We start from the raw sequence: 13,059 nt of genomic DNA, 5'->3' as shown, positions 1-13,059 counted from the left end.
GGGGGGCAGAGGGGCTGTGGCTTTCCTGAAATCCACAATCATCTCCACTGTCTTCTGGGCATTGAGTTCCAGGTTGTTGCTGCTGCACCAGGTCACCAGCAGGTCCACCTCCCTCCTGTATGCAGACTCATCACCATCCGAGATGAGCCCGATGAGGGTGGTGTCATCTGCAAACTTAAGTTTCACAGAGTCGTGGCTGGAGGTGCAGCAGTTGGTGTATAGGGAGAAAAGCAGGGGGAAAGCACACAGCCCTGTGGAGATCCTGTGCTTACAGTCTTGAGTGTCCGAGACAGCTCTCCCCAGCCGCACGCACTGACTCTGGTCTGTCAGGAAGTCTGTGATCCACCTGCAGGTGGAGTCAGGTACATGGAGCAGGGAGAGCTTGTCTTGGAGCAGAGCAGGGAGGATGGTGTTAAATGCAGAGCTGAAGTCCACGAACAGGATCCTGGCGTAGGTTCCTGGGGAGTCCAGGTGCTGCAGGATGAAGTGGAGAGCCAGGTTTATTGCGTCATCTACAGACCTGCTGGCCCTGTAGGCAAACTGCAGGGGGTCCAGGAGGGGGTTGGTGATGGACTTGAGGTAAGATAAAACCAAATGTTCAAAGGTTTTCATGACTACAGACGTGAGAGCTACAGGTCTGTAGTCCTGTGACACATGGCTTCTTGGGGACAGGGACGATGATGGAGGACTCGAAACTGGCTGGGACGTGGCATGACTCCAGAGAAGAGTTGAAGATCCCTGTGACGACCGAAGCCAACTCTCCAGCACAATGTCTCAGCGTGGAGGGTGACACAAGGTCTGGGCCTGCAGCCTTATGTGTGTTCAGCCTTTTAAAAAGCCTCCTTACTTCATCCTCTTGTACAGAGATAGCAGGGGGTTGTCGAGGGCAGTCCCAAGTGGTTAAACCAGTTGAGCTGGGGTTGGTGTGGAGGATGGAGGAATGTGAGTCCATGACTTCAAAGCGTGAATAGAAGTCGTTCAGATCGTTTGCCAGTTTGAGATTGTCTGTAGAATGAGGTGCTCTGGGCTTGTAGTTAGTTATCTCTTTCAGCCCAGTCCAGACAGAGGCAGAGTCGTTTGCAGAGAACTGTTGTTCCAGCCGTGTGTTGTACCTGGATTTAGCCTTCGACACCTCCCTGCTGAATCCATACTTCGCACGTCTATGGTATGAAGTTTATTCATTTTAAAAAAAGTACAAAACAATTCCATAACAATATATAAAAAGATACAAAAAAAATTTAAAATGAAAGGCAGCAGAAAGAAGAAAAAATCTTATTATATCTGCCCCTTTTTTCAAACAATTATTTCAGACATATTAATTTTCAAGTAACAGAACAAAATGAATAACTTTCTAATTTTTCTAATTCTAATAAAAAACACACACTAAGCTACTTCATATATACTTTTTTAACAATCTAGATTTGATCTTTTTCTTAAATGTACACATTGACTTGACATTTTTTACATCATTCTCTAGACCATTCCACAATCCAACTCCTTGGATTGAGGTAGACCTTCCCTTCAGACTAGTTCTGAATTTTGGTTTGACAAATATTTCTATCCCCTTAAGATTGTAACAACTTTGTCTTTTAACAAAATTTCTTTGGATATTTAATGGTAATGTGTTATTTTGAGCCCTATACATAACTGATAAAATACTATAATCTACCAAATCATGAAACTTCAGTAACTTCAGTTGATAAAATAATGTGCTTGATGGGTGACTGTAATGCTTTCTGGTGATGATTCTTACAGCTCTTTTCTGTAAAATAAAAATAGGTTTTGTAAATGTTTTACACGCTTTCCCCCAAACATCAATGCAATAGATTAAATGTGGAACAATGATTGTGTTATACAACATGTACAGAGCTTTATCATTTAATAATTCCCTGACTTTGTATAGTACTGCAATAGATTTAGATATTTTTGTTCTTACAGAATTGATGTGATTTTTCCATGTGAGCTGTTCATCAATGATTACACCCAAAAATTTCATCTCATTAACTCTACAAATCTCAACACCCTCAATTTTAAATGGATCGTCAACAGTTTTCTTTTTGTTACTAAATATCATGTATTTAGTTTTATCTAAATTTAATGATAATTTATTAATTTTAAACCAAGTTTGTATTTTATCAAATTCTGTCTTCATCAGTTCCAACATCCGTTTTACATCTTTACCCAAACAAAAAAATGTGGTGTCATCTGCAAAAAGGACACATTTGAGGAGTCCTGATACATTCACTAAGTCATTCACATATAAAATAAATAACTTTGGTCCAAGTACAGAGCCTTGAGGAACTCCACAAGTGATATTGCACAAGTCAGATCTTACACCATTTATTTGTACAAACTGTTTCCTATCTTTTAAATAGCTAGATACCCAGTGTAATGCTGGTCCTCTTATACCATATTTATTTAATTTTTCAAGGAGAATAGTGTGGTCAATAGTATCAAATGCTTTTTTTAAATCAACAAAAATACTAACACAATACTGTTTTTGATCGACAGCAGTAGTTATTTGTTCTATTATTTCCATGAGAGCCATTGATGTAGAGTTTTTTGCTCTAAACCCATACTGACTGCTACTTAGAATGTTTTGTTTAGTAATAAATTTATCTAATCTGGTCACAAACAGTTTTTCTAGAATTTTTGAGAATTGTGGTATTAAGGATATTGATCTATAATTATTGAACACACATTTATCACCATTTTTAAAGAGAGGAACTACCTTTGCTACTTTCATATTGTCTGGAAATATTCCTTTTGAAAATGATAAATTACAAATATATGTAAACGGCTCGATAACATAACTCATTATGTCCTTTACAAACATCATATCCATGTCCACCCAGTCTTTTGATCTCTTATCTGTAAGATTTTTTACAACATTCATTATTTCTTCTTTGTCAGTTCCATTAAGAAAAATACTGTTGTCACAACCTATAACTGAATGGTTCACATTATTGTCTACTTTTGGTATTTTAGCTGCAAGGCTTGATCCAACGTTCACAAAATGATGATTAAATCCATTTACAATTTCATTTTCATCATGGATTTCATAGTCATCCTTCAAAAAATATTGTGAAATACCTGTTTTTGCTTTATGACTTTTCAGAACACTATTTATTACTTGCCATGTTGCTTTCATATCACCATTGCTTTTATTTAATAAATCACTATAATATTCCTTCTTGTGTTTCCTTATAATCCCTACTAATTTATTTTTATACTTCTTATATTTCTCTTCAGCCTCTTGTGTTCTCAATTTCAAGAAACATGTAAACAAATAATTCTTTTTTTTACAAGCATTTCTCAACCCTTTCGTCATCCATGGTTGGTCAACAACATTTCTCTTTGTACAATTATTTTGCACACAATTCTTTTCATACAGAGCTCCTAAAATATTCATAAACTCATCATATGATCTGTTCACATCATCAACATACACGTCTTTCCAGCTTTGTTTATGTAAATCATCTTTTAATTTGTCCATTGCTTTTTTTGATGTGTTTATTGTTTTTTCCTTAATTGTAATTTCTTTTGTAATGCTTTGATCATTTTTATAAATCATGAAAACTGGTAAGTGATCACTCAAATCACTCATTAAAATACCTCCCATCACATCCCCATTTGTTACATTTGTGAAAATATTATCGATTATTGTAGCACTATGAGTTGTAATTCTTGTTGGTTTTGATATTAACGGATAAAGATTTAAACTATACAATGAATTTGTAAATGTACTGATGTTATTTGAATCTGTTTTATTTCCCAGGTCAATATTAAAGTCTCCACACAAAAAAATGTTTTTATTAAAACTCTTGTCCAATAGTTGTACCATTTTATCAGTGAATATTTCTATATTTGATCCTGGAGATCGATATACACAACTTATTAATATGTTTTTATCATTCTTGTTTATTATTTCTATTGTTATTATTTCCATGATATTATCAACAACTATTGACATTTCATTAATTAATTTACATTTTATTTCATTTTTAACGAATAGAGCCACTCCACCACCTCTTTTGTTGCTTCTGTTCACATGATATAATTCATACCCTTCCATGTGAACATAAGTTGTGTTTTCATCGTTGAGCCACGTCTCCGACAGTGCTATTATTGTAAAGGTTCTGTTTAGCTGTTTTAAATAATCTATTATTTTGGATATATTTGCATTTAAACTTCTACTGTTAAAGTGAATAATAGAGAGACCTCCATTAGTTATATTGATGTCATTAAACTGTTATAGTTGTCTATAGTTGTCTCTGTCCCCCTCTCTGAAAGCAGCCTCCTTCTGCTGACGAAGCTGTCTTAGTTTGGATGTGAACCAGGGTTTATCATTATTGAAAATGACTCTGGAGCGTGATGGGATGATGCTGTCCTCACAGAAATGTATATATGATGTCACAGTGTTTGTGTATTCGTCTAGACTGTCTGTAGAAGCCCTGAACAGGTCCCAGTCTGTGGTGTCCAAACACGTGCGTAGCCCCTCCACAGCTTCACTGGTCCACTTTTTGGATGTCCTCACCACAGGTTTTGAGAGCTTCAGTCTCTGTCTGTATGCAGGTATGAGGTGAATCATCTCATGATCTGAGAGACCCAGGGCAGCACGAGGCACAGCGCGATAAGCACCGCTCACTGTGGTGTAACAGTGATCCAGCGTGTTTTCTTCTCTGGTCGGGCATTTAATAAACTGTTTATATTTAGGTAGTTCATGCCTGAGGTTTGCTTTGTTAAAATCTCCAAGGAAAATAACAAGAGAGTTCGGAAAAGTGCTCTACACTCATAATCTGGTCCGCGAGCGCGCGCTCAGCCTCGTGCACGTCCGCGCACGGTGGGATGTAAACAGCGGCCAGAATGAATGAAGTGAACTCACGTGTAGAATAGAACGGTTTGCAGTTTATGAATAAATATTCCAGAGAAGGAGAGCAGTGCTGGGAGATCACTGTCACGTCGGAGCACCAGGCGTTGTTGATAAAGAAAGAGACTCCTCCGCCTTTTTTCTTTCCTCCGGAAAGTTCCCGCTGTCTGTCAGCGCGGAGGAGCTGGAAACCCTCGAGATGGAGCGCGGAGTCCGGGGTCTGCTCGCTGAGCCATGTCTCAGTGAAGCACAGCACACAGGAGGAGGAAAAATCGCTGTTCCTTCTCATCAGCAGCGCTATCTCGTCCATTTTATTGTAGAGGGAACGGATGTTGGAGAGAAATATCCCAGGTAAAGGCGTGCGTGTACCGCGCCTCCGGAGATGCACGAGCGCTCCGGCTCTTCTGCCCCTCCTGCGAAGTCTCGCTCGCAGATAAAGCAGCTTAATTGAATTTTAAATCCACAATCTATTTTGCATGATGAAACAACCTGTTATTAATTAAACTCAATTTAATTCATTTTTATCATGTATTTTTGTTACAGAATACAAAAAGACAATCACTAGTGAACAGTATTACACTTTTTTTTTTACCACAAACCAACTGTCATTACAGTTTTCTTTTATACAGTAAAGGTTTACTATTGCTATTGTATAAATGTGAAGTGATGACTTCTGACTTCATTATATTGAAAGGGGAAAAACAGTCAACAATCTGGAACTTTTTGTCAACAGTTTATTCTTTTATATTTTTTAGGTCGTTTTCACACCAGATAGTCCGGTAGACTCGGTTCGGTTGGGGACCAATATTCATGACCTTTTGTTACATTTGAGCTGGTGAGTTTGCATTCACACTACACTGTGCAGTCGAGTCAACCTGTTGAACCAACCTATTCCCCCGCTCGCCTGTGGGGGCGCTGCACCAAGAACTACTGAAAGAAACTACACAAAAACCTCTGAAGACACGTCTTCTTCTTCTTCTGTAAATAAAAATGAAAACGAAGTGGCTTCAAATTTTGGCAGTTTTAGGAGTTATATTTTGTCATGTTTCAAAAATGGACTCAGCATGAGCAGAAGATGAGACAGAAGACCATGGAGAATGTTGTTTTTCTACACAAGGCAGCTGACGGCTCCATATGAGGTAAGAGCAATGCGTGTTTGTTTACCCTGTGGAGCGGGGCCCGGTCTGTTTACATTCACACTGTACTGGAACCGCGCTGGAGTTCTCTTCTACCGGACCGAGACCTAGGTTTTAGCCCGGGCCAGAGTTCGCATTTTTGTTCCGTGACAGAGTTCAATGGTGCGTTCACACCTCCCCAAACGAACCGGACTTTCTAGGAAAACGAACTAGAGTTCGATTAAAGCGGACTAAACAGGGCTGGTGTGAATGCACCCTTAGGAAGTAAATTATAAAAATACTCTCATAACACAACAAAACAACAAATTGTTGCTTGATTTTGTTAACAGTTTTCAACATCGACTCTATTTAGCACATGCAGGACAGTATGTGCAACGTGAGAATGGGCTTTGCAGATTTATTTCTCACATGTGCAGCACACAGCTTTTGTCTTTCAGTCCTTCTTCCAGGGACAGAACTGACACTTTTTTTCTTTTGACTGACCCAGCTGCAGCCTCAGGTGGACCAGGACAAGGTTCAGCTCCCACAATTGCTGCAGAGGCTTCTGTGAGGGGCAGGCACTCTCTTCTCTCAATGCACGGGGTGACAAGAGCCTTTCTCAACTGCTCAAGGAACATCCTTCTCTTGATTGTCTTCCCTGACATCCAGGTCTGGTTGATCTCCTGCCACATCACAAAGGCATTATATGAGGATACATCAATGATGTTATGGAAGATGACCAGGGGCCAGCGTGCAGCCATCCTTCTGCAGCTGTATGTTCCAATAATCTTATCGAGGTTGTCCATGCCTCCTTTACTACAGTTATTGTCGAGGATGATGGCTGGCTTCTTGTCCTCATGATCACTGATTTCAGCTGTCTTGTGCAGTGTGCTCAGCAGGGCCACGTTCTTGTTCCTTTTTGGAAGATAAAAAACGAGTGGTGGTGGGAGCGAAGGCAAACGTTGATGAGAAGACCGCTCTGCCTCTTGTTGCGAGGAGCGCATTCAATTCAATTCAAAAATACTTTATTAATCCCAGAGGGAAATTTATTTTGTTGTTGTAACTCGTTATCCTCATTTCATTAAGAGATGTTATAGATACTGATGGCTGTAAACAGGAAGGATCACTTGTAAAGGTCCATCTCACAGTGGATCCTAAGAAACTGGCTGCAGATGCCGTCCGATCCGTCCACCCAGACTCGGCTGGCCTCTCGGTTCCCCCGGGCTGTAGGACAGCCCGAATGCTGGGCAGAACTCCTCCCAGAGCGATGGCCACTCCTCCCAGAAGTCTGCCGAGCTCCTCGTCGCTGCGGACAGCCAACTGTAGGTGCCGAGGGACGATCCTGTTCTTCTGCTGTCATGAGCCATGTTTCCTGCTAGTTCCAGGATCTCAGTGGTCAGGCACTCGAGCACAGCTGGCAGGTAGATGAGAATGCGTCCATAGAACATCCTTTTCAACTCATTTGAGAGTTGGGGCCATAGTTGAGATATTGTTTCAGCTTTTGAGATGTTAATCAGCTGCTGTTGGTTGTAGAAAACTGCCTTGTTGCCATGGTTACGCATCATAACAAATGTCCAAAACTAAAAAAAAGTTTCAGTAAAAATCCTTCCAGCTGCACAGCATCTGATACCAGAGGAAACAATCATCCAAAAAAATTGTGATTTACATCCAGAAAAAGAGGAATTAAAGTTTCCAAAAGCAAAATCTCAGAATGAAAGTAACAGAGCTGCTCCAACATGCAGCCACCTTGAGCGGCGCAATTCTAGAATAATGAATGCATGGGGAAGTTCAGGATTATTCTTTGAAACAGTTCCAACCGTGGTCATCTTCCTTTTCGGGAACTGCTGGCCGAGTTCATAGGAGGTGAAAAATTGGTCACATGACATTGTGCCCCCTCAGTCCAATTGTCAATTCAAGCACAACCTGCACCCCCAGGTTCTTCTCAGGTGCTCCACTCGGCAGCTGCCCTGTGTACATTTGCATATTCCAGGCATAGCTGCAGATCTAGAGTACAGGTCAAATGCAAGTTCCAGTTTCTTGTGTGTGTGTGTGTGTGTGTGGCCTTTGAACTTTTTCTGGTGTTTAAATGCTTTAATAATTCACAGGTCAAAATGACCCATAAGACAATCTTTGTACCCCAGTGGTGTACAGCACACATGGAAACAAAAACAAAGTGTCACTTTTTCTAATGATGGGGTCCTTTAGGAAAAGTCATAAAATTTCAAGTTGGAAAATTTTCTACAGTTAAACATGGTAGTGGGTCACTTTTGACCGATAAGACAACACAAGGGTTAAATAAATCAAACATCAGCTCTAGAAAAATAAATTATAAAAATCTTATTTAAAAAAACAAACAATAAATGAATCCACTCCTGTTAATTATTTAAATGTTCATGTTCCTAGAACAAGTGGCCGAGGTGGAGGAGTAGCTTCTATTTTTCAGTCAGGATTATTGATTAATGCCAAACCAGTTATTAGTTATGATTCTTTTGAATCACTGTCCCTCAGTCTTTCTCATCCAAAATGGAAATCAGAAAAGCCACTTTTACTAGTTGTTATATATCGTCCACCAGGAGCTTACTCTCAGTTTATGTCTGAATTCTCAGAATTCTTAACTGACTTACTATTAAATACTGATAAAATCATCATAATGGGTGATTTCAATATTCATGTGGATGTTGAAAGTGATAGCTTAAGCATAGCCTTTAATAATTTAATAGTATTGATAAATGGTATGTGGACTGCACTTATATACCACCTTTCTATCTTATAAAGATACTCAAAGCACTTTACAACAATCTGTGCCTCATTTACCCATTCATACAATTCAATGCAGAAATACTTTATTAATCCCAGAGGGAAATTATTTGTTGTTGTAACTCGTTATCCTCATTTCATTAAGAGATGTTATAGATACTGATGCTGTAGACAGGAAGGATCTCTTGTAAAGGTCCATCCCACAGTGGATCCTAAGAAACTGGCTGCAGATGCCGTCCGATCCGTCCACCCAGACTCGGCTGGCCTCTCGGTTCCCCCGGGCTGTAGGACCGCCTGAATGCTGGACAGAACTCCTCCCAGAGCGATGGCCACTCCTCCCAGCAGTCTGCCAAGCTCCTCATCGCTGCGGACAGCCAACTGTAGGTGCCGAGTGATGATCCTGTCCTTCCACTGTCATGAGCCGTGTTTCCTTCTAGTTCCAGGATCTCAGTGGTCAGGCACTTGAGCACAGCTGGCAGGTAGATGAGAATGCGTCCACAGAACATCCTTTTCAACTCATTTGAGATTTGGGGCTGTAGTTGAGATATTATTTGAGCTTTTGAGATGTTAATCAGCTGCTGTTGGTTGTAGAAAACTGCCTTGTTGCCATGGTTACGCATCATAACAAATGTCCAAAACTAAAAAAGTTTCAGTAAAAATCCTTCCAGCTGCACAGCATCTGATACCAGAGGAAACAATCATCCAAAAAATGTGATTTACATCCCAAAAAGTGGAATTAAAGTTTCCAAAAGCAAAATCTCAGAATGAAAGTAACAGAGCTGCTCCAACATGCAGCCACCTGGAGCGGCACAATTCTAGAACAGCACATACATACATACAGCACTCTACTAGATCTGTACAAAGATAATTGAACAAATCATTCTAAAGAGACTAATCAGTGCTTCATCACATTCATACACTGATGGGACACACATTGGAGGCAACGAGAGGTTCAGTGTCTTGCCCAGGGACACTTTGGCATGTGACTGCTGGTGGATTTGACCCCCCAACTCTTGCATTGGAGGACGACTGCTCTAACCACTCAGCCTCAGCCAATTGTCAATTGGTTTTACTCTAAACAGCTACACATCTACTCATTATCATCACACTCCAACAATTTTTTGCAGGATCATTAAAGTTCTGTTGTCTTATCTTGACCTGGTTCTGACCTATGGTGTAGAGATTAAGGACTTGGTAATAGTTCCTCAAAATCCTGTTCTGTCCAACCATTTTTTAATAACCTTTGAGTTTACATTAAATGACTACACAGTCACTGAGAGTAAATTTCATCTCAGCAGGTGCTTATCAGAAAATGCTGTAACCAAATTTAAACAATCTCTTCCATCAATGTTTTCCTCTGTCTTGCAGAGTAATGCATCAGAGATCAGAGACTTAGATCATCTAGTTGATCATCTTACAACTTCAATGCAAACTTCACTTGATAAAATTGCTCCACTGAAAAAGAAAGTAATCAGTCAGAGGAAACTGGCTCCTTGGTTCAATTCTGAGTTACGTACTTTAAAGCAGCATCTAGAAACCAGGAGAGAAAATGGCGCTCTACTAATGTTGAAGAATTTTATTTAACTTGGAAAGATAGTCTGCTAACATATAAGAATGTATGTATTCAAAAAGCACTATGCAATATTCTGCTACAAAGTCTTGAATATGATATATGGATTACAGGAACAACTCTAAAATGAGATAATCCTATTTATTTGATAGATTCCAGTTTGTAAATGTAAATAATGAATCTTCTTCATATGCCAAGTTAGTCATGGAGTTCCTCAGGGTTCAGTGCTTGAACCAGTACTCTGAATCTTGAGTTTTTCCTTGCCACTGTCTCCTTTGTTCTTGCTCAGGATAGGTGACTATGATGAAATGAAGATTCAACGAGTCTGCTGGCTTCCTTAGATAACTTTACTATTTGTCTTTTATAATGTATGTGAATGTGTTTGTACATTCACTTAGACAACTTCTGTTGTGACTTGGTGCTATATAAATAAACCAAAAAACTGCATTTGTCTGTCTTGTGTTCTGTGCAGGACAGCTTCCTAGATGCTGCTGAAGTGGCTCAATGGGTTTTACCAGGAGAAGTGGACCATGCAGACAATGAGGCCAAACACCTGATCCATGAGACAGACACTGATAAGGTGATCAGTCAAAACAATTTGTGTTATAGTAAAGCTTGAATGTTGAAACAAAAACATGAGCTGCATCGGGCTGCTGTTTAATATCCCATATTATTTTACATTATTAGTGTTTAGCGCATATCTTAGACCTTTTAGCGTATTGTTTAACGTTCATTTAGCGTATATCTTAAATCCTTATATACTCTTTTTATACTTTGTATTTTTGTTATTGTTGGGTGTAACTGGGACCTTGAGTACACAATTTTGTTCTACTTCATGCACCACGTGTGATGCGAATGACAAAGAATCTTGAACTTGATGAAGCGGAGAAATGACACAACCAGAATCTGGATGAACAGCTGCATATGGCAGCAGGGGGCTTCCAGGTGAGGGTGAAGTATACCTGGTTTAAGATGACCCTTCCCTCACCAATGTCATATGGAACTGTGTTGCACTGGATGAAGATCCCACTGTGATGTTAAAGTCAGCCAGAATGTGCATGGTCTTTGCAGGGTCTGATGGAGGTCTCCAGGGCAGTGGTAAGTGTGGCAGGGTGAGGCGGTGGGGGTTTATTATTGGGGCAGCAACATATCTATGGCGTGGGGCTCAGCTCAGTCTGGGAGAATGTAAAAGCTGGCCACACTGACCTCATGCTTGTTCTACAATCTCATCATGCCCACACAAAGCTGACGGCACATCTGTTACGTACACTGCATTCCACCGCAACTCCAGCTACAACCAGTAGGATTTCTGGGCGAGGGAGGATGGGTGTGATTGAGCTTCTTCACCTGCATCCTCTGATGCTGCTGATGGTGTTTCCTCCTCACAGCAAGGTTGAACTCGATGATGGAGACTAGGGATGTCCCGATCAGATACTCGGTATCGGTTGCTGATATGGCCATTTTTTGAGAATCGGGTAGAATTGGATTTAGTCACGTGATCGGGCCGATCCAGTTTTCGCATCAGTTTTCAGCATCATCACGCTTTACAATGCCGTCAAGATACAACACTATGCAAGCATGTCCGCGGTGTGGGAACACTTTTCTTTGGAAAACAACGATGATCAAGCAGAAACTTGCAAAATCTGCAGACAGGACGTTTCTCATGGTGGGAACAGCAGGGCTCGCTTTAATACTACTAGGGGTGGGCAATATGGCCCAATTATAATATCGTGATGTTTCAGAGCATTCTGACGATAACGATAAATTTCATGATATAACAAAAAAAAACAGAAATCATAGTTATTGATTTGACAAAATGAACTTGTTGCATCGCAGTATTATATAAAAACAACAACAACAAACAAACAAGGGTTCATTTTACTGCAATTACTTTATTTAGTATTCAGTCTCAAAGTATAAAAATAAAAATGACCCTTCTGACTTCAGACTGAAAAAGTCTGCACAAAATATAGATGAACAAAATCCACCACAAAAACTAAAGTGCAGGCGCAGTTCCAAAAATAAAAATAAAGCTGCAAGCAACATTGGAGGCCCTCGCAGCAAAGCGCCGCTCCAGCCTTTCGGCGACCGCGGGAGCTCCAGTTAGTCCACCCAGTCGCCATTGTGAATGCTCTTGTGCCAATCCTGCACGCGTTCACCATGGGGCGCATTTCCCGAATCTTCAACATGGCCTTCCATCCATCTCGTTACTGGTCCAGCTGCAGGTTTTACAAGTATACGTGCAATCTGTCCTTCCAGACAGGAGTTATGGTGACTTCCTGTTTTATTGCGAATGTTTGACAAGCACTTCCTTTATGCTTTTCAACATGTCATGTGGAATCAACAGTTAGCGAACAAAGTTTCAGTCTAATATCTTACACAGTGCGAAGCTGGAAGTGTCGTCCAATAATCAACAGTTTTTTCTCTCAGTAGGTGGGGCTTAAGTGATGTCATGAATCATGTAGTGGACTAGGCCTACGTCAAAACTAAGTCTAAGGTCAAAACTCTTGACCTTAAGAACCTTGTGGGACAGAAGCTGTCATTTCATGTATTTGAATCCATAAATACAGGTTCACCCATCCTGAGACTTTCTTTCTTGAAGATTCAAGTGAAAAGAACACTCTCTTTTTATTATCATTACTATTTTACAAATGTTGATAATCAAAGTGTCTTAGTTCAAACCATTTTAGATGTTGCAGTGAACTAATCAATTTTATTAACTGAGTAATGATTTTTATTCTCATGCA

At 40.1% G+C, this 13,059-nt stretch overlaps 1 protein-coding gene across 1 annotated transcript in view; it reads left to right on the top strand.

Annotated features, from left to right (window-relative positions):
- Positions 1-13,059, top strand: part of rcn3 (reticulocalbin 3, EF-hand calcium binding domain) — a 166,812-nt gene that overhangs the window by 62,542 nt on the left and 91,211 nt on the right. Inside the window, exon 4 of the mRNA XM_037689300.1 lies at positions 10,785-10,892. Coding sequence (XP_037545228.1) covers positions 10,785-10,892 — 108 coding nt within the window. The remainder of the gene's footprint in view (positions 1-10,784; positions 10,893-13,059) is intronic.

Source organism: Nematolebias whitei, chromosome 15 (assembly GCF_014905685.2).
Source record: "Nematolebias whitei isolate Nwh7 chromosome 15, NemWhi1, whole genome shotgun sequence".
NCBI lineage: Eukaryota > Metazoa > Chordata > Actinopteri > Cyprinodontiformes > Rivulidae > Nematolebias > Nematolebias whitei.
The sequence above is the reverse complement of the archived record's forward strand: the minus strand, read 5'-3'. Positions and strand labels throughout refer to the sequence as shown.